We start from the raw sequence: 27783 nt of genomic DNA on the forward strand, positions 1-27783 counted from the left end.
GCCCTTGTAAGGGTCATGAAGAGCTTGCTTCCTCTCTGTCTACTCTCCATGTTTGGATGCCATGTGATATCAGCCGTGTACTGTAGGCAACCAATATATTTCTCTCTCATATTGATGTTTCTCTCTTTCTCCCCCTCTCCCTACGCCCTTGTCTCTCTTTAAAATCAATAAACATATCTTTGGGTGAGAATTTAAAAAAATATCAAACATGGATATTGAGAATTTCAAGGAAATGGCAACATTTAGAACTGTACAGTGTGTCCCACTCCACACCCCTCTAACTGGTGTATTTTTTAAGTCAGCTACTTTTCCAGGAAGCAGTATGGCCATGGGAGAAAGACTCAGATTTCAGCTTTGAAGAGGAGCTCAGATTTCCAGACTGGACTAGCTCTTCTGAATTTCCTGAGAATGAAGTATGGTAGCAACCATCTCAAGTAGAAACTGTAGTTTAACTCTAACCCTGCTGTTTGGCTTAACAATAGAAAAGTTATTTTGATTTTCTGAATTATAATAAATCATCCCATTCGATTGAATGCCTTATTGATTGAAATGTGAATATCCCATTGATTGTGATCTTACTGGCTTTAGGAAGCATATTTTTCTGGTCCCAAAAACCAGGACAGCGCAATGACTCTAAATTGCCTTGATGGCTCTAGATAATGTGTTCCTGGTAACTCAGTGGTCCCAAGACCCAAGGGCTCTAGATAATGTGTTTCTGTCAACTCAGTGATCCGGAGACCCAAAACTATAATTAACATGCTTAATTCTGCTTCTGTAAACTGCTTTTTTGTGAACCAGGTTTCTCATTCCAAACCCTGGGATATAATCAATACCCTTGCGATTTTTGCCTCTATAAATCTGGTGTTGCGGCCATCTTATCACTTCGAGACTTGGGAGAGCGAAATGCCCCCTCGGAGTTCCAGATTGCAATAAATGTGACTCTTTAATTCGGAAAAAAAAAAAAAGATATTTGCCCTATCAGCTCTTACTGGATAGTGGAATGTAGGGATAGAATGTCCAGATATGGTATTGCATTTGGTTCAATGAATAGCACTGTGTATTAGAAGGTCTGGATTATGTGGGGGTCCAGAATGAGTCACTACAAGATGTCCCTCTGTGGTATGCAGATTGTTTTGAGCTAAAGGCAACGTTAGCCATAGGCTCAAGAGAAACTTCTGCCCGCTCCCCTTAACTACCTATGTGAATTAGAGGTCTTGCCCATAAGAGATTATCAGAGATCACTTCTTTTGACCTATTTATAGGGTAGGGCAAATTTATATTTACTAATGGTCTGCTCTTCCAATCATCCTGCAATGACATTTTGAAGCTCATGATGTCTTTCATACCCATGTTCTCTTTATATCTATGAACCTCTCTTGCATGTGGGGTCTCTGACTCTCTCATATCTGAGGGTTTCCCATACATATGTATGTATTAAATTTGGTTATGTTCTCTTGCTAATCTGTCTCATGTCTATTTGATTATTAGACCAGACAGAGGAATCTTGAGGGTAGAGGAAGTTTGCTCCTCCCCCACAATCATAAGATCACGAATCCATACTGGCCTTGCTCAGGTTATTCTGCTTTGTGGGTCTCAGTTTCCTCCCCTAGAAAGGAGGCACAACAGGAAAATGATGAAGGCTCCTTTTATTTCTAATATCCTGTGATTTATATAGTCTCTCAGTCTACCATTCCAACATAGCTATTTCCCAGATAGTGAAAAAGCCACCTAGTCCAAAAATATTTCCTATAAGAAAGGACTATTTAGGATTATTTGTCAAAGATAGTAAATTTTGCACATATAAATGTACATATTACATGAGGGGGAAAGGTAGTTTTAAACTCCTTTCTAAACAAATGAACATAAACCCAGCCGGTATGACTCAGTGGTTGAGCGTCAGCCTATGAACCAGGAGGTTCGATTCCCGGTCAGGGCGTATGCCTGGGTTGCGCCAGGATTGCGGCTCAATCCCCAGTGTGGGGCATGCTGAGATAGTAAGTACAGGAAATAGTTTAGGACTAGGGGAACAAAGAGAAGGGACTGGAGCATCAGCAACCAGAAGCCTGCAGGAGATTCTCCAGGGCTGAGTCTCAGATCTCTGAAGAGGGGTGCTACCCATCTGTGCTGCTATCTCAGGAGCTCAGTCGGGGCTTATAGAACTAGGAGGGGGAGCTTTCTTGCTGCTGCTTTATCTGAGAGGGCATGAGAAGACTAGTTCTGGGAGTGCTGAGGAAAAGCTGGAAAGCAGAACCCCAACTATTGCTGGCGTGATGCTAACAGAAATAACAAATGGTCTCCCTGTAGTGCCAGAACCTAAGAAGATTTGGTTGTCAAAGGAGAAATACATTTTCCAGATTCTGCACATCACAAGGCTTTAAGAATGGGTTGGGAGAATAGAGAGAGTACCTCAATAACTACTATGAACCTCCATCGGGATAAATATAGAGAAACCACAGCTAGGCACTTCATAATAAACTACTGAAGAACAAAGAGAAAACGTTTAAAATAGCCTAAGACAAAAGACAAATTACCTTTGTGAATGAAAAAGGGGCCAATCCTAAACCTGACAAGCTCAGCAGAGGCCTGCATGGCAAGCCTTACAAATTCAGAAACCTACTAAAGTAACCACAGAGGATGGTCTGAAATTAAAACCGCCTAACTGAAAGTGAGCAATAGTGGGTAGTCATACCATAGGCTGGTCTCTTCTTTGACAAAGATCAATCTTTACCTGTCCATTGTCTTTTTGCATCTACAGTAACATACCTTGGGAATGTCAGTAACCCCCATTTATCCAGACCCCTCAGAGCACATTCTCCCACCAGAACAAGAGCCAGGAGCCCCTCATTATAATCTTGTTCTCCAGCATGCCATCTCTACGTGCTATAAATGTTAATTAACTACCCTATAAAAGAAGTAGATGTCTGTTTTACTTTTTATCCAATCTCAGAAATTTTGCCACTTTGCTTTCTCTCACCTCCCTAATTTACCACTAGTGGATTTCATGTAACCTCTTATACCTTCCCCTTTGATCTATAATAATAAAAGGATAATATGCTAATTAGACCGGACATCATTCTGGATGTCATTCCGGATGAAACCAGAGGCCAGAGGGAAGCCCGGGTGTCAGGTGCCTGCCGGTGGCCAGAATGAAGCCTGGGTCCTGGGTGCCAGAGGAAAGCTGGTGCCGGCAGCTGGGGGTTGGAAGGCCTACTCTTGCACGAATTTCGTGCATCGGGCCTCTAGTGATAAAGTGCAAAACTTCCATTCTCCAGAGCATTTTCTCAATCCGTTGAGATTTTGCTTCCCAACAATTGTTAGCAGTTTGGCTCAGATAAACTCATACTAAAAATTCTCTACAGGTTTGGACGTTTTTACCTGGACACCTTCAAACAGGACCACCTTCAGACACAGGCAGATGTGCTCTCGGTCTGGATTTGTGTTTTAGGGCTTCCTGTGTCTGACATTCTTCACGGGGCGCCAGTCCTGCGGAATCCAGCTGATACACCGCCCACAGCCAGCACACTCCATAAATCAGACTCCAAATATTTGGACCCTAAAATTCCCTGCCCAAGCAGCCTCGGGTCCACCTGCAGGTCCCAGAAGAGTGTGCACACCAGGCCTGAGCGGCGCCGAGCTTGACGGTGTGGGATGAATTCTTTTACGCAAAGACCCTTTGAGCTCATGAAGAACCAACCCAATGATGGGACAAGAGGGCCTTGGGTCAAGGGCCTCCATTTGTACTTTTTACCTGGGAAATAAGTGGGGGTGAGCCTGCCTTTGAAGGAACAACCATTAGACTGAAAACTGGTTTCCAACAGAAAGGACAGAAGCCTGAAGACAGTGGGTTGGTATTTGAAAATAATGAAAGAAAATAAATGCAAACTAGAGTTCTATACCTCAAAAATGCACCTTAAATTGGAAGAAAAAGTACCTCAAAAATGGAGCGCTCCTCCGCCACCACAGGGCTGGTGGGCTGGGCCGAGGGGCGGCGCGCGCTGGGGGGGGGCCGGGGCGCCCGCATTCCCAGGGTCGCGGGGCCGCAGCGGCTCATCCGGGTCAGGCGGGTCAGGCGGCCAAGCGACCGGCAGCAGAGGGAAGAGGGCAGCCGGCCCAGGGCCTCCGAGAGCGCGCCTCCCGCGCGCGCCCCCACGCGGCCGCCCGGGGAAACGCTGCTGCTGCCCTGGCCCGGCGGCGCCGTTCCACAGCCCAGGCCGGCCCCCCGCGCGGGGCGACGCTGCGCACAGCAAGGCCGCCGTGGACCCTGAGGATGTGGAGGGCTTCCCCCCCCCCCCCCCCCCCCCGGCGCCAGCGTACTGGAGGGCAAGCTGACCCAGCACGTCAAGACCCGGGAGAACGAGGAGCACAAGCAGGACCTGGTGCATGGAGACCACGTGCTGAACCTGCCCTTCCCCATCCCGCGCAACAGCGGCTCCTGGGAGGTCATCCAGGGCTCCCGAACCCAGCGCAGCCAGCACTGCGCGCCCTGCGAGGCAGGTGTCTCTTACAGCAAAGATGTGAGTGTAGACGAAGTAGAAGTTTGATTTCTCTGATGACGTGTAAATGCGCTGTGGTTGATGGGCCCATCAAAGGTGCTCAAGCTGGAGTTTAGATCAATCCCAAGAACTATGGTAATGAATTGGAAAGGATCACAAGGAGGTTCTCCATGGAACTAGCAAAAAAGGGCTTTATTGGTCCTGGCATTGATGCGACTTCCCCAGGTGAGCGGAAGCTGTCGGGGATTGCTGACACCTATGTCTGCACCATAGGGCACTTGGATATGGATGCACATGGCCGCATTACCGGTAAACGCATCAGTCAAAGCGTTATCCACAATTGTAGCTCCACCATTGGCCACTTCCGTGGGATTGAAAACTTCCTCAGTGAAGCTTCTTACATAAGCATTTTAGGAATGGCTTCCGGGTTTGGAGAGAAAACATTTGTTATTCAGGAATTCAGCAATGTGGGCTGCACTCTGAGATATTTGCATTGTATTGGTGCTAAATGTGCTGGTGTTGGTGAATGGGGAACACAGGGAATTTAGATGGCATTGACCTAAAAACAAACAAACAACAAACAAAAAAAACTAGAATACTTCAAGTTGCAACACACATAGATCCTGGGCTTCCTCAAGGCAAAGCTCTAAAAGGAAACATCTTGGAAGCAGGCATACTGATCCCTGCTGCCAATGAGAAGCAGTTGACTGAATCCAGTGCATCCAGAGTCCAAGCCAAGATCATTGCCAAAGCCACCAATAGACCAACAACTCGAAAAGCTGTTAAGATTTTTCTGGAAAGGAACATTATGGTTATTCCTGATCTCTACTTGAATGCTGAAGGAGTGACAGTATCTTACTTTGAGTGGCTGAAGAGTATAAATCATGTCTGTTATGGTTGTTTGACCTTCAAATATGAAAGATTCTAACTACCGCTTGCTCATGTATGTTCAAAAGAGTTTAGAAAGAAAATTTGGAAAGCACTATGGAACTATTCCCGTTGTAGTCACAGCAGGATTCCAAAATATTACCAGGTGCATCCAAGAAAAACATTGTGCATCTGGCGTAGCTTACGCTATGGAGTTTTCTGCCATGCAAATCAATCGCACAGCCATAAGGTATAACCTAGATTGTACCTGAGAACAGCTGCCTGTGTCAATGCCGTTGAGAAGGGCTTCAGGGTATACAATAAAGCTAGCTTGACCTTCAAATAAATGGATCATCGCTGACATCTTAACTACGGTCTTCATCTGTAACTTCTGCAAACCTATCACGCAGTTTTACATGTAACCACAGACATCTCTTTCTCATATGGACATCATTCTCTACAAGTCAATCCAAATCAGCCCTTGAAGAAGAAACACTTAAAGTTAGGAGATCATATACAGGCTGATGAGTGTGACAGCAGAAACTGCCTATGCCAGAGGGCCATTTGAGAAATTTTGTCTTTAAATAAAACGTCTCCTTTCATCTGGCTATGCTCCCTTCGCCATGGTTTGATCCCGACACTTTAGTTATCTTTTGTTTGAGGAAGGCAGTCAGTTGCCCGCATTATTTTGCTCTGTCCAAGTCTGGGATGGGACGTGCTATAACTTTGACACACTTAGGAAGGGGTGTGTGGCTTTTTCAGAAGATGATAGGGCCCTAAAATGAATTATTGCTATTTCACATCAGCAAAATAACTCAATTTCATGAGTTGCAAACAAAAATAAAAGCTGTTTCTCTTCATGCATTTTATTCTTTTAGAATGAAATAAATACATTTTACTGTGATAAAATTGTTTTTAATTATCAAGCCTAACATTGCCTCAAGCAGTGAATGCTTATAAACATAAATTTAAAAAAACTAGCACTCTTATGACATAAAACAATATCTTTTATAGCTCATCAGTTCTGTATTGTTATCCAAAGAAGAAAAAAGCCATATGGTTAATTATCTTCACAACTGATGGAAGCTGTTTGCGTTAAGACTATCTGAATTTGCTAAATATAATTATGCCATATAGTCCAAATAATGCAGGAACCTCCTTATCATGTTAATTTTTCATTTCCTTTGAAGATCTAGTATGCTGAGTAATTGCACAGTATTTCAGGTAGAGTAACACCAACCCCATCCCCACAAAATACCTATTTGGTTTTCCTGTCTGGAGTCTGGCTGACAACTCTAAGTATTGCCAATGTCTCCACCTCAGCCTGATTATGAATCCCCCCCCCCACCTTTTTTAGAGGTTTTCCATGCTACACACAAGCTTAATTAACAAACTGGGGCTTAAAATATTAGATGGAGTGTTTTGCCTGGGATGTTTTTAACCAGCGCCTTTTGCAAGTGGTATACCAATGAAACACTAGATATTATTTATGCATTGAATGTGCCTTTTTTTAAAAACAATAATACCCTTTCCAAAAATTTCTAATTTCTTTATAACTCCATGACTTAACCTGTTAATAAAAAGCTGTTAAAATTCTGCCTTTTGCCCTAGCTGGTTTGGCTCAGTGGATAAAGCATCAGCCTGCAGACTGAAGGGTTCCCGGTTTGATTCCAGCCAAGGGCACATGTTTGGGTTGCGGGCTCAATCTCCAGTGGGGGGCGTGCAGGAGGCAGCCAGTCAATGGTTTTCTCTCATCATTGATGTTTCTATCTTTCTCCCTCTCTAAAATCAATAAAAATATTTTTTAAAAAAACAATTCTGCTTTTTCGGCCCTGGCTGGGTAGCTCAGTTGGTTAGAGTACCATCCTGATACACCAAGGTTGTGGATTTGAACCCTGGTCAGGGCACATACAAGAATTAACCAATCTATATATATAAAAGCCTAATATGTAAAATGTTCCCTGGGGAGTTCAAAGGGAGACCAGGAGTTCGATCGCTCACTATGATATGCGTTAACCACCAGGGGGTGGTGTGAAATGAAGGAAGGCCCGCCAGCAGCTGGCAGCTGCTAGAGACCCTACCTGTGCAATAATTTGGTGCACTGGGCCTCTAGTGAATGCATAAATAAGTGGGACAACAAATCAGTATCTCTCTCTCTCTCTCAAAATCAATAAATAAAATTTTTTAAAATTCTGTCTTTTTAAAAAAGAAATGAAAGGGAAATATTTTCGGACAAACAACAGCTTAAGACATTTGGCACCAGCATACTTGCATAACAGAAATACTGAAAGGATTTCTTTATATAGAGAAAAAATGTTCCTAACTGGAAACATTGAACTAGAGAAAAAAATTAGGAGCACCTGAAAATGTGAGCATGTGGGAAAATTCAAATTAATATTGACCTGTATAGTAACTTAATAATGTCTTGAGGAATTATACACATACATACATATGTATACATGTATGCACATACATATAATAAAAATGCACAACAATAAGCACAAAACGTTGGAGGTAAAAAACAAACATTAAAACTATGCTAAAATCCTTATATTGCCCAGGAAGCAGTAAAAGTTCTAATTTATAGGATGAGTGTGGTAATATCCATGGCAACAACTAAAACAGGAGTAAAAGACTGTCTCCTAATAAAAAATGGAGTGATTTTTTTAAAATGGTTAATCCAAAAGAAGACAAGAGAGAGAAAAAGAAATTTATATAGAGAACAAATGGTGAGATGGGAAGTTAAATCCAACTACTTAATATAATCCAACTATTTAATATAATCAGTAATTATATTAAATGAAATAGCCTAAGTACTCTAACTAAAAGAGATTATCTTGCTACTTAAAAGAATTTTACCTTAAATATCAGGTACAAAAAGGTTGACAATAAAAGGATAAAAATGCTATGTCTCAAATAATAAAAAAGAAACATCAGAGGCCTGCGGCTTTCTTACAAAGGTCAATCTTTGCCTCAAGTGAGCCGTCTGTTGGCTTTTTGCATCTAAGATAACACACCTTTGAAATGTCAGCATAATCTTTTCCAGACCCTCAAGGCACAACCCAGGCACCAGAGCGATAGACCACAGAACCCTCACTGTCACCTTGTTCATCTTGTCCCCTGCATAACAACTCTATGTGTTGTACATGTTAATTAGTAACTATTCTGTACCCACCGATGTAAAAGAAGTATGTCCCTCCATTTTGCTTCTTATTCAATCTGCTTTGCTTGCTCCTGCCCCTTATGGATTTCATGTAACCCTCCTTACATCACCTCTTTTTATTCTAATGTATAAAGCTGCAAAACTGCCATTCTCCAACGCATTTTTCTCAATCCGTTAAGATTTCACTCCCTGGCAATTATTGTCAGTTTGGCTCAAATAAACTCACAAATTTCTCAATTTGTTTGGACGGTTTTTACCGGACATAACCACTAAAAAGTATTATGTAAGTGATAGAGGTACTAATCATTGCTACAATGGCGATCATATTGTAATATATAAATATTGGTCAAATACTGAACGGCTAAGTTTCCAAGCAAAGGATCTGCAGAGTTATAGTCTGTGAAAAGAGAACAAGTAATCAGTAAAACCTTTAAAATAGTCAAAGGGGTGCTCCAGTTATATTTAATCAGCTCCCTGACTGTTGATGTTGCAGATAAATTCTGGAGAGGGAAGTAACCTTTGGTGACTTACATGCATCATCGGATGAACATGTGATATCCAGAAAATACACACCACTTACATATACTTTCTGCTTCTGTATATATTTAAATTTGTCCATAATAAAAAGTTTTTACCACAATAAAATTTTGTTTTAAAGTTTTTAATCTGTCTGGGGAGGAGAACCAAGATGGCGGCATAGGTTAACGCCGGTGTTTGCTGCTTTGAACAACTACTTCAAAAGTGAAACTAAAAGACGGAATGGACATCACCCAGAGCCACAGGAACGCTGGCTGAGTGGAAATCCTACAACTAGGAGGAAAGAGAAACGCATACGGACACTCAGAGGAGGCGCAGTGCTGAAGTCAAATTCTGAGGTGCGGAGTGCGCGGAGCGGGCTGGCAGCGGAGGGCGCAGTTGTTGTTTTCAATCGGGAGAGAGTCGAAGACTCTGAGCTCCAGATACAGGCGAGTCTTTAGGGACCCAGACTCAAACGGGAGAAGCGGGACTGTCTGGCTTCAGTCAGAGCGAGTGCAGCTTTCTCTCCGAGCTTTGCAGCCGGTGCTGGAACTCAGAGAGGCAGAGCCCCTGGGGACAGGACTGAGAGCCGCCATAACTGCTCTCTCCGACCCACCCTGTTGATCCTGTGCGACCCGCCCCGCCCAAGCCCTGCACAGAGGCATTTGCCGGATAGCCTCAGGCAAAGGCTAGATTAGCACCTCCCTAGAGGACAGAAGTTCTCTCACTGCTGACACAGCTGATTCTCATAGCCACTTGGCCTGGAGGTCAAACCCTCCCTGGGATTAGCTACAACAATCAAGGTTTAACTATAAGACTGCGAACAAAGACCACTAGGGGGTGCACCAAGGAAGCATAACAAAATGCGGAGACAAAGAAACAGGACAAAATTGTCAATGGAAGAAATAGAGTTCAGAACCACACTTTTAAGGTCTCTCAAGAACTGTTTAGAAGCCGCCGATAAACTTAATGAGCTCTACAAGAAAACTAATGAGACCCTCGATGTTATATTGGGGAACGAACTAGAAATTAAGCATACACGGACTGAAATAACGAATATTATACAGACTCCCGACAGCAGACCAGAGGAGCACAAGAATCAAGTCAATGATTTGAAATGCGAGGAAGAAAAAAACACCCAACCGGAAAAGCAAAATGAAAAAAGAATCCAAAAATGCGAGGATAGTGTAAGGAGCCTCTGGGTCAGCTTCAAGCGCACCAACATCAGAATTATAGGGGTGCCAGAAGATGAGAGAGAGCAAGATATTGAAAACCTATTTGAAGAAATAATGACAGAAAACTTCCCCCACCTGGTGAAAGAAATGGACTTACAGGTCCAAGAAGCGCGGAGAACCCCAAACAAAAGGAATCCAAAGAGGACCACACCAAGACACATCATAATTAAAATGCCAAGAGCAAAAGATAAAGAGAGAATCTTAAAAACAGCAAGAGAAAGAAACTCAGTTACCTACAAGGGAATACCCATACGACTGTCAGCTGATTTCTCAACAGAAACTTTGCAGGCCAGAAGGGAGTGGCAAGAAATATTCAAAGTGATGAATACCAAGAACCTACAACCAAGATTACTTTATCCAGCAAAGCTATCATTCAGAATTGAAGGTCAGATAAAGAGCTTCACAGGTAAGGAAAAGCTAAAGGAGTTCATCACCACCAAACCAGGATTATATGAAATGCTGAAAGGTATCCTTTAAGAAGAGGAAGAGGAAGAAAAAGGTAAAGATACAAATTATGAACAACAAATATGCATCTATCAACAAGTGAATCTAAGAATCAAGTGAATAAATAATCTGATGAACAGAATGAACTGTTGATTATAATAGAATCAGGGACATAGAAAGGGAATGGACTGACTATTCTTGGGGGGGAAAGGGGTGTGGGAGATTTGGGAAGAGACTGGACAAAAATCGTGCACCTATGGATGAGGACAGTGGGTGGGGAGTGAGGGCGGAGGGTGGGGCGGGAACTGGGAGGAGGGGAGTTATGGGGGGGAAAAAAGAGGAACAAATGTAATAATCTGAACAATAAAGATTTAATTAAAAAAAAATAAAAGTTTTTAATCTGTCTGGATTTTATTTGACTTGCAATAAGTGATGACACATTTTTATTTTCTTCTTTTATCATTAAAGTATCTTTAATATCTTTTTATTTTTAAAGTATCTTCAATAACTTTTTTCACTTTTGTCTTTTATCATTATCTTATTTTTATAATGACAAATATAAATTTAAAACATAAGAAAATGGGAGGGAAGGGAAAGCAAAAGGAAGAAGAGAGGAGAGGAGAGGAGAGGAGAGGAGAGGAGAGGAGAGGAGAGGAGAGGAGAGGAGAGGAGAGGAGAGGAGAGGAGAGGAGAGGAGAGGAGAGGAGGGCAGATAAAGAAGGAGGGAGGGAAATCCAGCCTTTAGAACTAAAAAACCTTAGAACACTATATTCTTATCTTTAGAAATTGCTGGCTATCCTAGGGTCCCAGTTTTGTGATGCAACCCACTGAAACAAGAGTGATACAGGAGAGGAATAGTTGGCCCTAGAGAACTCATTCAGATGCAGATCAGACCTCCTGCTTAAGGGCCTCTCCAGGGACCTCCCAGACTCTCTAGGTCAAGTCCCTCTAGCCACTGTTATTTGGGCAGCAGAGTCAAAAAGGCTTCCCTTTGGATAGGAAGACCACAGGGATTTTACCCTGCTCAGAAGCTCCACTCTGCATCTTCTAAACGAGGGACGAGGTCGGGAGAGCTCTAACCACATCAGTGGCTTTTGTGTCTGTGTTGGAACGGATACCATTCTGTAGCCTCCACTGAGAGCCTCTCTTGTTGGTCTGTGGAGACAAATCCCCATCTCATTTAAATGCATCTTCTTCTAAAACTATTCACTCTGGGAACCCGAGTGCACAGTTCATGAATAGAAATCAGATCCTCATCTATCATCTTCCTGAGTTCTCTCTCAGGAAGGAAGGGGTGACCAGTCTACCTTCCTCTGATTTAGACTAAACCCCATAACTGTCCATTGTACCAGGTGTTCTAGGAGTTCTTTTATGTTTTACCCCCTTTTTTTTTTTTTTTGGCTTTACCATCCTTGTGGTGTGGAGAAAATGGTCCAAGTTTGACTTGGTTTTATCCAAATCTCCTGATACCAACTCAGAGAATAAGCCAGTCTTCGTGGACTCTCATGTTAAATCCTGAGATTACAGTGCAAACAGTGGACACTATAATTTCACAGGAACCCTGGATGGGAAGCCCTTGGAGTAAGTGATTTTCCATTGTGAGGATTCCTTCCTGCCTGGCTTCCATGAAACCGGCAAGCACCCTTGTGTGCCACTTCTGCTTGGGTTGACACAGAAGGGGAGGAATTTTTACTTAGTACCAGAAATACTCCCGGAAGATCATTCCTCAGTCCTTAGGATTTCTAAGCTGAAATGGACTTTGGAAACCATATAGTTTTCCCATACTGTTTTTTATTCAATGAGGCTATGTTGTTGTTTTTTAACTCACAAATTGTGGCAGAAAAAGGTCTTGTACCATCAACAGGTATCCCAATGCCATAGCAATCATTAAAACCGTCATCACGGTCTGTCAGCTGGATGCCAGCCAAACGTTTATTACTGACTCGCTATGCCAGCCAGCCCTCCTGTGGTTCGAGCTCAGTTCCTTTTGGAACGGGAGAATAGCACTTCTCAGTACTCTGGCATCTATCCCCAACTCCCTTCCTTTCCCTTTCCAGTCTGGATAGTCGCTGTTCTCTTCTCTTTCCTTCCTAGGTCTGATTCTCTACACTCCTCCTCCCGACCTCTCCACCTTGGCCAGTAGGTGACTGCCTTAAGCTGGGAAGGGCTGATGAGATCTCACTCGGCAGGGTTGCCTTTGCTGCATGATCTGTTCTGTGTTAGCCAAGAAGCCTTACTGACAATGCCTCATCACCAGGCATGTCCTGGGACTGATAACCCATTTCAGCATTCTTCTCTGTTCCTGTGCCTCTAAAGGAAAACTTGACTGCTCCATGGAAACTGGCAACATAACCACAGTCACCGAGTTTGTTCTCCTAGGACTATCCAACAATCCTCAGATCCAGGTAGTACTCTTTGTACTGTTCCTGGTGATTTACCTCCTGATCCTCACAGAGAACCTGCTCATGCTGCTGGTGATCAGGGCTGATTCCCACCTCCACACCCCCATGTACTTCTTCCTGAGTCACCTCTCCTTCCTGGATGCTTTCTATTCCTCAATCGTTGTGCCTAAGCTGCTCGAGAACCTTCTTTCCAAGTGGAAGACCATATCCCTTCTTGGGTGTTTCACCCAGGTTTTCTTGGTCATATTTTCTGGAGCCACTGAAGCTTGCCTCCTCTCAGTCATGGCCTATGACCGGTTCCAGGCTGTGTGCCACCCCCTGTTGTACATGGTGGCTATGGACAGGAAGGTGTGCACTGGCCTGGTGGGAGCATCCTGGGCCATAGGAATGGGGAGTAGCCTCGTTAACACCCTTCTCCTGGCTCAACAGAACTTCTGTGGCCCCAACATCATCCACAGCTTTGTCTGCGAGCTTCCTCCAGTGCTCCTTTTGGCCTGTTCTGACTCCCACATGAGCATCGCCTCCATCCTGACAACCGTGGGGGTCCTGGGCTTTGGCACCCTTGTCCTACTGCTGGGTTCCTACACCCGTATCATCATGACTGCCCTGAGGATCAACTCCGCCATGGGTCGGAGCAAGATCTTCTCCACCTGCTCTTCTCATGTTCTTGTGGTCACCATCTTTTATGGTTCAGGAGTTTTCAGGTATGTCATACTGTACCTCCTGAATATACATGTAGGATATTCCAAGTGGCCTTGGTCTGTAGAACCAAGCATTGCAAAAGTAGCAGGATAATAATTGTGATGCAATTCAGAAGGCTGGGCTCTAGTCCTAGCTCTGCAGAGAACAAACTGTGTGAATTATGAAAAATCCATTTTCTTTTTGAGGCCTCAATGGTCTACTCTGAAAAATGAGCTTATTCAAGGACTAAACATGTTCCTAATTACTTTAACCTATGATTTCGGAGTTCTCAAAGGGGAATCAGGGAGCCTTTAGTAGATTTTTATTCAAAAAATAAAAACATATTTTTGAAACAGATCCTATCTTTCTTTCCTGCTGGAAGGTGATGTCTTCAAAGCTTATTTATGTTATAACTATTTATTAGGCACCTACAAGACACCGGGTGCTTTACATGATTGATTTGGGCATGTATCATGTCACAAGAAAAATATTGGTAACTCCATTTTTATATAAGGAACCCGAGTTTCAGGAGTAACCAGGTAATTTCTCAAAGGTCCCAGAACAAGTTAGTCATGGAGCCATAATTTAAAACAAGTCTCACTGACTTAAAGCCTCATGCTGTTTCCTACCATGCTTCTCTCAAACATAAACAGCTCCAGCTGATGAGTCCTCACTTATAGGAGACACAGTAAGTATGGCCTGAGCTCTCTATTAGTGAAATGCAGATGCATTTGCACAAATTGCTTCATACTTGTCTCACCTGCTTGTGACTTGGAGAGAAGTCAGAGGTGGGAAAAAATTGTAAAGAATGGTCTAGGTCACAGTGGTCGGCAAACTGCGGCTTGCGAGCCACATGCGGCTCTTTGGCCCCTTGAGTGTGGCTCTTCCACAAAATACCGACTTCTACTCATGGGCCACGAAGTTTCAGTCGCACTGTGCATGCGTGCCCCCATGTGGCATTTTGTGGAAGAGCCACACTCAAGGGGCCAAAGAGCCGCATGTGGCTTGCGAGCCGCGGTTTGCTGACCACGGGTCTAGGAGAGCTCACCTGAGCCTGTGGACAAATCTCATCTTTCTCTGTCTCAGTATCCTCATGTGCTATAAGAGGACAGTAAGATTTCTCCTATCTACCTCACAGAAATGTCAGGAGAGATAAAGTAGATGATGAAAAATCATAGTAAAACCAGTAACTTTTTTAACCAAGCATACCAGAACTCACAAAGAACATTTCAATGATGATGACATCATTGCTAATAATAATAATAATAAGTAATACTTCTGTGGGAAATACTCCCAGTGGCACTTTAACAAGATACAGCCAAAATTTTAATCTTATTATTTTGAACTTATATATTGTGCTGAACACATTTTTATCCTCCACTTTATTTACCAAGCTTGATCTTTTCTAAGCCAGAGGAAAATGCACCTAAAAAGGCAAATGTTTGTCCCCTACGCATTATAAAAATAATGTGCTATGATTCTGAGGGTAACTCCCAGATTTGGGAATGCTGGGAACAATGACAGTTTTATTGGATTAAGCTTACAATTTTGCAAGAAAGAATGATCACAGGATGAGAACATGTAGTTGTATATATAGGGAAGAGAAGATAAAAATTCCTCACATTATCATCACAGCTATTAAAGAAAGGTGCTTTGGGGAGTATGAAGTGTTCTGGAAATGCATGGGATTATTATGAGTTCTACTCTAACCTGCAGCACTTGATCTGTTGCAGAACTTTTGTGCCCAGGGCAGCTCCTGTAATGTTCTGCATAAGATCACTCATATTTGGCCCTGGCTAGTGTGTTCAGTGGTTAGAGCGTCAGCCCACACACTGAAGGGTCACGATTCCTGGTTAAGGGCATGCACCTGGTCAAGGTTACGTACCTGGATTGCAGGTTTGATCCCTAGCCCTGGTCAGGGTGCTTGCCGGAGGCAACCAATGGATGGTTATTTCTCTCTCTCTCTCTCTCACTCTCTTTCTCTCTCTCCCTCCATCTTTTCTCTCTCTCTTTCTCTCAGAAATCAATGGAAAAAATACCCTCAAGTGAGGATTAACAAAAAAAGATCACTCATGTTTGAAGGCATTTGAAGGCAGAAATGCTTAACTTCTCACTGACCATACAGTGGTTTCTAGGTGCCGCCAACAGTGCTGGTCGGCTCAGCTCTGAGGACCCTCGTTGCAGAGTCTCTGGGATGGGTAGACTGTGGCTGCCAACAGCACTGTGGCCATTGTCCTGAGCTCGGTTTATCCCTTTGTGCACTTGCCTTCCAGGTACATGACTCCAGCCTCTGGTTCAGTCCTGGAGCAAGTGCTCTCCATGCAGTACAGTGTGGTGACTCCTCTGCTAAACCCCCTCATCTACAGTCTGAAGAACCAGGAGGTGAAGGCAGCTCTGAGGAGGATGCTGGCCAGGCAGCCCAGGCTGACCTTCTAACCCAGGCCCCACCGCCTCACCCGGAGGAAAAGTTATGGGAAAGAAGAGGAGGCAAAAGAGCTGTCACCACTCAGTGGCCTCAGCATTCATTCTTTTCCAAAACAGAAGTCTTCGTTTTCCTCACCCCAGTGCCCTCCCCAGTCAAGCAAGTTTGGGAAACTTCACAAACCAGATGACACCATCCACCGGGGGCCGAGTCACCACACAGGAAAATGCTCACAGCTTCACGGGCCATTTCTACAACGATCGCTTTTCCCTCTCATTTCTTGTCCTTTCTACCCCTCCCCTTTCTGCCTCTTCCTCACTCTTTTATTTTTGTCTATACACAAAGTGTAAATCAACCTAGCTGGCCACTAGCAAATATCCCACTGCATTCTGGGAGAGTCCAGTCTTGGTACTGTGAGACCCAACTTCTCCTTTTTACCTTCCCAAAAAATTCCTGGCAAGATCTACAGCTCCATAACAACTCGAAAGAAAGAAAGAAAGAAAGAAAGAAAGAAAGAAAGAAAGAAAGAAAGAAAGAAAGAAAGAAAGAAAGAAAGAAAGAAAGAAAGAAAGTCTCCTCCTGTCTTTGTTCTTAACAAGGAACATCTAAAGTAAAGCCTAAAAAAAATAAAAAAAAAATAAAGCCTAGCAAATAACAAATCCTCAATAACTACTTGTTGACTATTTAAGGAATGAAGGCTAAGTTCATCTGAAGAGTCCTTTCTCTTAAATGATCCCAGAAAATGGGAGGAAGTGAATATCGTCCTCTAACGTGTAAGTCTTAAGAGCAAAGCCCCTGTCCTAATAGCTTCTGTATCCTCGGTGTCCAGAATAGTCCTGTCACCTAATAGATTCAATTAGCATTAGATAAGTGGAGGGGAAATGAATGAATGAAAGGGAAAGGGGAGTGAGAGGAGGAACATATTAAAAAGAACATTTAATTTTATTCAGTAAAATTCTTGCATTGATAGCAATATAGATATCAGAGGAAAAGTAGCAGGGAGAAAAAATTGGGATAGAAAGAGAGAAAATGATTCCCTATTTCGGGGCACTGTCCTGGGTCCTCCTCACATAGAGCTCTGTGAATGGCATGCACAGTGACAGCCCCTGCCCTGAGCCTCCTCACAGCCCACCTTAGCCTATGACCACCTCAGCTCCCTGCCTATTCAAGACATCCCAGCCGAAAAGAATGAGGAGTTGGAGGGAGCAGAGCAAATGCTCCGCTGCCATCCCACCTCCCAATCAGCTCCCAAGAAAGTTCTCAGGAGAGAACAATAGCAGTTTCCTTCCTGTTTCTACCAAAGGCCAAGACCTCTGCTTCAGTCAAGACTACCTCCATGCCAGCTCCCTGGCTTAGCTCTGTCCTTGACCCTCTGATCCTCTCTGAAAATAAATGTATGGTCAGTTTCTTCCTGCAAAGGCCTCTTAAGATTATGGCCTTATATATAGTATACCCACAAGTGAAATTTCCTAATCTTCTCTATAGGATGAGGGCCAAGGCTATGGGGCTGAGCCAGCCTCAATTTTAGTTGCATTTCTGCTCTGACCACTTGATGGACCTGGACCCTTATATTTTCCAGAGCATATCGCTCCCTGAGCATGTAACTGAGGCAGGGTAATAAGAAGTAGATGTGTGAGCTCAATGGGAGTAATGGACATCCAATCCTGCCCTTACCATACACCCATACAAGGGGATTACTCTGAAAACCCTGTATACTTGGGGGAAAGCTTTTTGTCCCATAATTAGGAGAGGAATAGCATTCAATACCCTGGAAGATGCATCACATTGTATTTAAATTCACACAAAACTTGATATGATGAATATCAAGCTATTTCCTGAGAGCTCGTTTTCATTAAGTATACAAGAGGGATGGTCTCCCCACCCCTGCCTAACCCTATAGGTCCCTAAGCAGGCCATGGGGCCTCATTTGGAAGCTGCTAGTCTCTGAGATAAGTAAAGTCAGATTGCCGAAAGCCCCAGCGGGTAGAGGGGGTGGGGGCAGTGTAATTAGCTATATTAGGCATCTTAGGAAAGCAGGAAGAAGACAAATTAGAAGATAATTCCGCTAATTCAGAAATGTGGCAGATTAAATTGGCGTTTTGGAATGCTGGATTGTCAAAGAAGGAAGAGATTTCTGAAAAACCACCTAGGTTAAAACCCTCATTTTAAGAGAGGAACTTGGGGGACAGAGGACAGAGGTGACCTGCCCAGATTTGAACCATCAATGAGCAGCACAAACAGACATTAGCACTCAAATCTCCTGATTTTTCTTCTTTCCCATTTCTCATAATCATTAGAATAAATAAAGTTCTGTGAAAATCCTTGTTAAAAACAAGTGAAGCAGCAAGGAGGAGTAATGAAAAGCAGGGTCCAAACCCAAAGGCCCCGGTGTCTGATGCTTCTATTACTGAGCTGACTGTGAGGGTCCTCGTTTTCAGCTCTAGTTTCCAGACAGAGTTCCTCTCACAGCTCTTTGTGAAGAGGATTTCCTTGTCTCAGAGACAAAGAAATCCCTCAACTCTTTTCAGATGCTTGAAGCCCCTGCCCTTGCGTCTTTTTCCTACTCCACATCTCCGTCAAAATCCCACCCACATACAAAGCCAACTCAAATGCTACTCCTTTTATGAATCCTTCCTTGATCCCTTTTCCCACACATACCCTCAAATATAAATGATCTTCCCTCCTATGAATGCTCAGGGCACATTTCTAACCTTCCCCATGATATTTATGATACTACTTGAGGCCTGGTGCATGAATTCATGCACAGGTGGGGTTCCTTGGCCTGGCTGGAGATCAAGGCCTATCGGGGGGCCAGCCGGCTGGGGGAAAGGACCCTGGGAGGTTTGCCAGCCCTCCCCTCCATTGGGGCCTATCAGGCCAGCCAGCTGGCAGGGGGAAGGGACTGCGGGAGGTTGGCTGTGGGAGTGCACTGACCACCAGGGGGCAGCTCCTGCGTCATAGCATCTGGTCGACCGGTCGTTCCAGTTGTAACAGTCACTTAGGTTTTTATATATAGACTAGAGGCCCGGTGCACAAAAATTTGTGCACTCCGGGGGGGGGGTGTCCCTCAGCCCGGTCTGTGCCCTCTCGCAGTCTGGGACCCCTCGGGGGATGACCACTTGCTGGCTTAGGCCTGCTCCCCAGGGGATTGGGCCTAAGATGGCAATCAGACATCCCTCTGGCAGCCTGGCAGCCCTCGGGGGATGTCCACTTGCCAGCGGGGAGCAGACCTAAGCTGCAGTCAGACATCCTTAGCACTGCTGAGGAGGCAGGAGAGGCTCCCACCACCACCACTGTACTGGCAGCCATCAGCCTGGCTTATGGCTGAGCAGAGCTCCCCCATGTGAGAGCACACTAACCACCAGAGGGCAGCTCCTGCATTGAGCATCTGCCCCCTGGTGGTCAGTGTGTGTCATAGTGACTAGTCATTCACAGTCTTTCTGCTGTTAGGGTCAGTTTGCATATTACCCTTTTACTATATAGGATAGAGGCCTGGTGCACGGTTAGGGGCCGGCTGGTTTGCCTTGAAGGGTGTCCCAGATCAGGGTGGGGGTCCCACTTGGGTGCCTGGACAGCCTAGGTGAGGGGTGATGGCTGTTTGCAGCTGGTCACACCCCCTTCAGGGTGGGGGTCCCCACTGGGGTGCCTGGCCAGCCTGGTTGAGGGACTGAGGGCTGTTTTTAGGCTGGCGGGCGACTGAAGCTTCCAGCCTCTTCTTTTTTTCTTGTTTTTATTCTGGGATTTATTTACCTTCTATAATTGAAACATTGCTGCCGTCACTGGCGCTCCCAGCTCTGAGGCTGCGGCCGGCTGAAAGCAGGTATCTGGGATTTGTTTAGCTTCTATAATTGAAACATTGTTGCTTTCAGGCTCAGAGCCGGGCTCAGCAGGCGGGGAACCTTGGCTTCCTCCATCACTGGAGCAAGCAAGCCTCCTGCTCTCTTCAGCTGCATGGCTGCTGGCCGCCATCTTTGTTGACAGTTAATTTGCATATCACCCTGATTAGCCAATGGGAAGCGTAGTGGAGGTACGGTTAATTACCCTTTTGTCTTTTATTAGATAGGATTCCTTGTATATTATTATTTATTAGTGTTTATTTCCTCTCTCTTACTAGTTCTTTTAGCCAATTTTGTATCCCCTCTATAATTCCTTAAATATTCTAAGTGATCCATAAAAGTTTGTTGACTGAGTTGGCACAGAAAGTAAATCCATCTTTCTAAGTTCAGCCTATTTCCTTTTCAGTAGAGATGGAAGGTAGCTATGATCTATGGCTTCAGTATCCATCCACACAACCTATTCCCTCTCCCACCAGGAAGAAAATACAACCAGCCATTCAAAATCAGATCCTTTATTTAAGACAGAGGTAGAATTCATTGTTGTAGTGAAAGTGCCACCAGGAGCATTCAGCATGGGACAGAAGTCTAGTGCACCAGTCGCATACCCCTAGAGAACTGTCCTCACATGTCCAACGGTGTGACTACAGGGCCCAGATCTCAAAGACAAATTAGCTTCAAGTGAGTAGAAAGATGCAAACTGGGGTATCTTTGGGGAAGAGGAGTTCCAGGAGCAGAATAAGAACAGAAGAAGCAAGAACTGTCGGTGCTCACAACTTCTCACAGAGCCACTGTTCCAGCTTCTCAGAGCAAAGTGGCTTATGGGGCAACCTGATAATGGAAAGGAGACAGGGCAAGTTGGCTGACTGGATCTTAGCTTAAACTTCCATCTAGCTTTATCCTCAGGATAGCTGAGGTGGAACAGTATGGGTGAAAATTACAGAAAGACTTTCCTAGCCAGACGAGCCACCTAGAGGAGTAGGGTCCTTTTTTAAAACTAAAATTAAATTAAAAATTGCAGGGCTAGAAAAGGTATACAGAGGTACTGAGGGTTCACTTTAGGGTCTAGGACAGGGGTGGGCAAACTTTTTGACTCGAGGGCCACAATGGGTTCTTAAACTGGACCGGAGGGCCGGAACAAAAGCATGGATGGAGTGTTTGTGTGAACTAATATAAATTCAAAGTAAACATCATTACATAAAAGGGTACAGTCTTTTTTTTTTTAGTTTTATTCATTTCAAACGGGCCGGATCCGGCCCGCGGGCCGTAGTTTACCCACGGCTGGTCTAGGACTATACAAGTAGAATCAGATGTTCAAGTCTAGCTGAAAGGAGGTTGGGTCTCAGCCTTCTATGGGAAACTCCTATTAAGACAATTGCCAAACAGGAGTGGAGTGATGGAGGCTTAAAACTTGGAAACCTGAATCTGCTCGATGAGTGTTGCTTTGGAGACTATATTCTAGATTAAATGGCCAGAAGATAGAGAGGAGAGGAGTGGTGCAGGAGCTAAAGGGGTGAGAAGAAGAAAGGGAAGGGGAAGTAGAAAGTAGAATAGGGACTCACCAGTAGTCAATTCCTTCACTATCCAGGATCTTCTTGGCACATATCATGTCATCAGTAAGGTCATCATCCAAGAATTCTGGAAATAGTTTGAGGGAACAAAATGAGAGAGCTGAGTATTATCCAGAAACATAATGAGTTTTTCTCTTCCCTGGATCTAGTAGGTCTGGTCCTTCTCTGGAAGCTTATGCCTATTGCCTTTCTACATAAGAAAGCCAGTACAGAAATCCAGTGCCTCCCCTAGCTGAGGGGCATGTCTGGAGGAATTATCAACCTCATCAACTGACTTACTCTGAAAACGCTGGGTATCAGACTTCAAGACTCCCAGACAGCTCAGATCATCTACCTATAAACTTCAGGGGACTGTTCAGGGATTTGGTGATCATGGAAAATTCTAACAGCCTCTTACATAGCATTCTCAATTCAAGTCCCAAAGTTGATGTGGAGTCCAAGGCAGTGAATCCAGAGATCACCCAGGGCTAGGCTCCAGAAAAACAGAGAAACGGCGTAAAAGAGACTACTCACTATCACAGGAGATGTCACAGATGTTCCTTGACTGTATCTGATTGTCCCTGCACCAAAGTTTATTATTGATCTGGAAGAGTCCATATTCTGTCTTGCCATTGTTATTGACTATGGTTTGTGTGTCATAACCACTGACATGAAATATGTTACAGATCCCTGGGAAAAGAGGAGAAAGGTATCACAGAAATGTCCAGGCATAGCATAAATGAGGACCTGTATTCCTAGGGAGAAAATGGCTCTCCAGCAAGTCTTCAAATATGGCAAAGCAACAGAGTATCTTGATGAGGTCAAAAGAAAAGTTCCAAAAAGATCAGACAATGGGAGAAAGAAAATATAGGAGGATAAATGTACTAAACATGTAACTAGATCAACACAAGAGGGTTACTAGATATTTGAATGAAAGTAAGGATGAAAGGGGCGGGAAAAGAGGGTGGAGGAGAGAAGCAGATGAAGAATGGGATGAAGCAAGGCAGCAGAAAACTCACATTCAGGTAGAGTGACGCCTCCATAGCCATCCATGTCTTTCAGCACCTGGGACAGCTCACATTTTGTAAATTGCTTGGCCTCAAGGGCAGGGAACAGAATGCCCACCAGAAGCAGAGACAAGAAGGACATCATGTTGGCTTCCCCCAAGAATCTGAAGTGGGCGCACCACTCATTCTTCACCTCCTTTTATTTGCGGAGAAAGCCTCATGAGCCCTGGCACCAGGCCCTACTTCTAGGAAAAGGATGAAGAAAAATGAGTTGTGCCACACAGAAACACCGAGCCTGCCAACTTCCTTCCGTAATTTCACCCCACTTTTCCTTCCCCTTCCCTAATCTCTAGTCCATACCAGGTATTGTTTTTTCTCTGTCCAGAGAGAGTTCCAAGCATGATCCTGTTCCGCAGTTGGCTTGATTTATAACTTTGTTTCTTGTGGGGTTGGTTCTAGGAAGGAGGATGTCCCCAGCCAACCTCAAGAACAAAGGAGACCTCAGGGGTATTATGAGTGAGGCAATCATAACATACAATGAAAGTCCATGGCCAATGCCCCTCTCCCCCTACAGACATAAAGATTATGTATAAGGATTATATGTCATTATATGCCATCATCCCAGGATTAGAACTAGCACTTGTCCAGTCAACCCAGGCATAGTACAAAGCCAAGGAAGAGTCCCTTGATATAGTGGTTCATGGCTGAGGGCTCAGGAACAGTTATAAAATATGGCAGCACAGACTTTCAGAATCAGATATAACTTGGATCTAGAGACTTACCACTTCAGGAAAACAGACAACTTGAAAGTGTGTGTGACAGTACATATTTATGTGTCCTCTGCACTATTATCAGGCTCTCCCCACCCCACCCCAAACCTGAGTCTGCACTGGTATTCATTAAAACGTTGTGTAAACCCAAGACTAACAACTTGTAGCAGATTTGTTCATGGGTATAGAAACTTGTAGACACCCTCAGAGTTGGCCTCTGTAGATTAAAAATAGTGTGACCCAACCCAATAGAAAAACGGGACTTAAATCACTTTAAGATTAGGCCAGGATATACATGGACCCTATAAAAACAGATTCTAGGTCTGAGCTTTAAGATCAGTGCCCCTGAGCAAGTGGAGGTGAGGGTACTGAGTCTGAATAATTCCTTCAACTTGTTGGCAACAAGCTTCATGTACCAATAGCTGTTAGCCTCCTTCATGCCAAGGCTCATCCTCTAAACATACTTTCTTACATTGCAGAGAGGTATCCTTCCCAACTGAACTATTTAAGACTTCCAAACGTAAGGCATTGCAAACTGTTATATTCTACAACTCTTCGGAATCAGGGAAAACTCCTCTTGGTTTTATACCATTTCTGTACCATGGGTAACCAGTATATGAAGTAGCATGAGTGAAATGAGTGTGGAGATCTTGGAGTGCCAAGAGAGAGGAGGAGAAAGTCCTGATGGCAAAGAAATACATTTTCAGAAACAGAAAAAAATGCTGTTACTGAATTTCTCCTCCACTCCACCCAAAGGTATTGGGAGAGGTACATGAAGGACAGGAATAGGAATTATTTACACTAAGCAAGTATGGCTGAGAATGTGACTGGGAATGAGAGGATGATCTTGAACCACGTGTGATAGGGACACATTTAAAAAGCTAGTCCTGCCCAGCTGGTATGGCTCAGGTCATGGCTCGATTCCCAGATGGGGCACATACCTAGGTTGCAGGCTCAATCCCCATTGTGGAGTGAGTAGGGGCAGCAGATCAATGATTCTCTCTCATCATTGATGTTTCTATCTCTCTCTCCCTCTCCCTTCCTCTCTGAAATCAATAAAAAAATAAAAATATAAAATATAAAAATTTTAAAAAGCTAGTTCTAAGGACTAGTCTTTCTAATAGTGGAGTCTAGTGTAAAATACCTTCTGTCCTAGGCTATGAACTAAGTGATAGAATAAGCTAGTGGGCCAGGAACCACAGGGACTTTCTATACTTCCAGTCAAGTCAAGACTTACGGCAGTAGCCTGCTTGCCTATAATTTGACTAGAGGCCCGGTGCACGAAATTCATGCACAGGTGCAGTCCCTACACCTGGCCGGCAATTGAAGCATGAGCATCTGGCGTGGAAGGGCAGGTCCCAGCTGACCTCTGGGCCCTGGGCAGCACCTGGGCCCCCAGGCCCCTGTGAGCCCCCATGCACCTGAGCCATGGTGCCCAAGTCCCCACACGGAGATGCGGTGAGCGCAACCAGACACTGCATGCCGGGGTGCAGCATGGGCCTCTGGGCCACCCAGTGGTGCCACACAGAACCCAGGCAGGCAGTGCACTCTCTCCCAACCAGCCTCGTAGACCAGCTCCTGCGTGAAACCACGGGGAGCCCCACTGGCTCCTGCAGTCCCGATGGCTGTGGGCCCGGCTCACCCAGAAGAGGCTTGGGTGCGAGGTGGGCTCCTCGCGGGTGCCTGGCACCTGAATGTGAGCCCTGGCGTCCCAGGGGGAGGTAGCAGGGGGAGTGAGAGCGAGCTCTGTAGGCACCCCGCTTTCTCACCACGCCTCTGTCCCCGTCACCCCCACCCCCAGGTAACAAGAGAGAGGTTGCAGTGTGTCACTGACACCCACCATGTTCCACGCTGCTCTAATGGTCAGTGCATGTCATAGCGAGTGGTCGAACTCCGGGTCCCAAGGGGACAATTTGCATATTAGGCTTTTATTATATAGGATTACCTCTATCCTTCTCTATAAGCAATAAAAAGCAGTATTCAGATCAGCAATCACAGCCAAGTGCAGAAAAGAAAATAAATATGCCTCGGATAAGAGGAACCATTACTTTCCTAGAAATGTTTGTAAAATAGTGTTTCTTGAGGTCATCTGAAAAAGAAGATAGATATCTAATGGGAACAGTTGCGTTCAGAGAAAGATGCAGATTCTTGGAAATAGACCAAAGAAGAACAGCAAACAATGGTCACAGCACTGGAAGAGAGAGTGTATGGCAAGATGTGCACAGGTCCTGGAGGAAAGCTCCTACTAAAGTCTCCCTCACCAGAGGCTTAGTTAGGGGGTCTGCTTGCAGGCTGAGATCTGAATCGAGGCAGTGAAGAGGCATTCACAACACACCAGATTTTTCAGAAACGTGCTAGGAAGCTATGTTCATTCTCTCAGGTGCTACGGTAAGAATCGGGGTTTCTCAAGCTGTCCTTTTTGGAGGACATCTAGAGATTAAGGAATCAGAAGCATCTGTTTCAAAGCATATTCGGCAGTCACCTCCCGAAACCGGGGTTTGTAGGTGAGCAGACAGAGCCCAGGACAACCATTTGGAAGGACACCCTAAGGGTCACAATGATATTGAACATTATACTTCTTATACTTAATATCCTCACCTTGGTCTACTTCCTCCCATAATTCAAGTAAATCATCACTAGATGAATACAGCTAGATCTTCAATTTAAAACCCAAATTTTGGACAAATTCTTAAATTAGAGAGTTATTTAAGTTAAAGAGTTATTTAAAGCAAATAAAATTTGGAGAGGGGGTGCTCTCTATTGGCACTTTCTGATTTGGTTGCTTATACAAATGTCCTTGCAAAGTCACTTAGCACTATTGATTCGCATTCTATATCCACACCAAAGGTCTGCTCTCAATTTACATAGAATTATTTTAAATTGTTGTACTGCATTACTACATCTATACCTGCTTTTTTGTTTACATGAACCATAAATTAATTTATTTTTTATTAGTGTGTGTGTGTGTGTGTGTGTATGTGTGTGTGTGTTTTAATCCTCACCTGCGAATATTTTTCCATTGATTTTTAGGGAGAGTGGAAGAGAGAGGGAAAGACCAAGAGAAACATGGATGTGAGAGAAACACATTAACTGGTTGTCTCCTGCATGAGCCCCAACCAGGACCCGGGTCGGGGAGGAGCCTGCAACCAAAGTAAGTGCCTTGATGGGAATTGAACCTGGAACCCTTTGGTCTGCAGGCTGATGCTCTAACCACTGAGTCTCCACAGGGGGGCGCCACTCAGCCAGAAGCAGGGCTCACGGCTGGTGAGCGCAATGGCGGGGCAGGAGCCTCTTCCGCCTCCACTGCAGCACTAAGGATGTCCGACTGCTGGCTTAGGCCCGCTTCTCACAGGGAGCAGGCCTAAGCCATCAGTCGGACATCCCCGAGGGCTCCTGGACTGTGAGAGGGCGCAGGCCAGGCTGAGGGACCCCCTCCTGAGTGCACGAATTTTGTGCACCAGGCCTCTAGTATTATAATAAATTCATATATTCACCCACTGTCAACAATTTGCCACATTCATATTCTTTTTTCCCAACTTTATTGAGTTATAATTGACATATAACATTGTGTATGTTTAAGTTACACAACATGATGATTTGATACACGTACATATTGTAGAATGATTACCACAAGAAGGTTAGTTAACACCTCTATCCCCTCGCATAATTACCATTTGCATGTGTGTATATGTGTGATGAGAACATTTAAGATCTATTCTCATAGCAGAATATAATACAGTATTGTTCATTAGTCGTATTGCTGAACATTAGATTCTGAGAACTTATTTATCTTATAACTGGAAGTCTGTACCCTTGACCAACATCTCTTCATTTTCCCCACCCCTTGCCCCTGGCAACCAGCATTCTATTCTCTGTTTCCATGAGTTGGATGTTTTCAATTTCACATGAGCGAGACCATACAGTATTTGTCTTTGTCTGACTCATTTTACTTAGTAAAATGACCTCAAGGTCCATCCATGTTATTGTAAATGACAGGGTTTCCTTCTTTTAAATAGATAGAGATAGAGATAGAGATAGATAGAGATAGAGATAGAGATAGAGATAGAGATAGAGATAGAGATAGAGATAGAGATAGAGATAGATATCACATTTTCTTTATCCATTCATCCATTGATGGATACATGTTATTTCCATATCTTGGCTATTATGAATAATGCTGCAATGAACATGGAGACTCAGGTTTTTCTTCAAGATTATGATTTCATTTCCTTCTCCTATATACCCAGCAGTTGGATTACTGGATCATATAGTATTTTTATTTTTAATTTTTTGAGGAATCTCCATACTGTTTCCATACTGGCTGCACCAATTTACATTCTACTAATAGAGCTCAAGGGTTTCCTTTTCTCCACCTCCTCGCCAACACTTGTTGTCTCATA

At 44.2% G+C, this 27783-nt stretch overlaps 2 protein-coding genes and 1 pseudogene across 2 annotated transcripts; 2 read left to right on the forward strand and 1 right to left on the reverse strand.

Moving 5' to 3' along the window:
* Positions 1–4298: 4298 nt before the first annotated feature.
* On the forward strand, positions 4299–5706 carry LOC132226527 (glutamate dehydrogenase 1, mitochondrial-like; annotated as a pseudogene).
* A 7345-nt stretch (positions 5707–13051) lies between these two features.
* On the forward strand, positions 13052–16237 carry LOC132226528 (olfactory receptor 8S1). The gene is made up of 2 exons (XM_059681139.1): positions 13052–13824; positions 16075–16237. The coding sequence occupies exons 1-2, from the start codon at positions 13052–13054 to the stop codon at positions 16235–16237; spliced, it is 936 nt and encodes a 311-aa protein (XP_059537122.1).
* A 4391-nt stretch (positions 16238–20628) lies between these two features.
* Positions 20629–22842, reverse strand: LALBA (lactalbumin alpha). Its single transcript, XM_059680970.1, has 4 exons — positions 22626–22842; positions 22141–22296; positions 21619–21694; positions 20629–20887 (listed from the first exon to the last, which is right to left on the reverse strand). The coding sequence occupies exons 1-4, from the start codon at positions 22756–22758 to the stop codon at positions 20827–20829; spliced, it is 426 nt and encodes a 141-aa protein (XP_059536953.1). The 5' UTR covers positions 22759–22842; the 3' UTR covers positions 20629–20826.
* Between the last annotated feature and the right edge of the window lie 4941 nt (positions 22843–27783).

This window comes from Myotis daubentonii, chromosome 2, assembly GCF_963259705.1.
Source record: "Myotis daubentonii chromosome 2, mMyoDau2.1, whole genome shotgun sequence".
NCBI lineage: Eukaryota > Metazoa > Chordata > Mammalia > Chiroptera > Vespertilionidae > Myotis > Myotis daubentonii.

Excerpts from the sequence above, each read along its gene's own strand:
- LOC132226528 (XM_059681139.1), top strand. The coding sequence starts at position 13,052 with ATGGAAACTGGCAACATAACCACAGTCACCGAGTTTGTTCTCCTAGGA. Across the intron at positions 13,825-16,074 it reads TATGGTTCAGGAGTTTTCAG|GTACATGACTCCAGCCTCTG; the intron begins GTATGTCATACT and ends CTTGCCTTCCAG.
- LALBA (XM_059680970.1), bottom strand. The coding sequence starts at position 22,758 with ATGATGTCCTTCTTGTCTCTGCTTCTGGTGGGCATTCTGTTCCCTGCC. Across the intron at positions 22,297-22,625 it reads AGGCGTCACTCTACCTGAAT|GGATCTGTAACATATTTCAT; the intron begins GTGAGTTTTCTG and ends CTCTTTTCCCAG. Across the intron at positions 21,695-22,140 it reads CTGTGACATCTCCTGTGATA|AATTCTTGGATGATGACCTT; the intron begins GTGAGTAGTCTC and ends AACTATTTCCAG.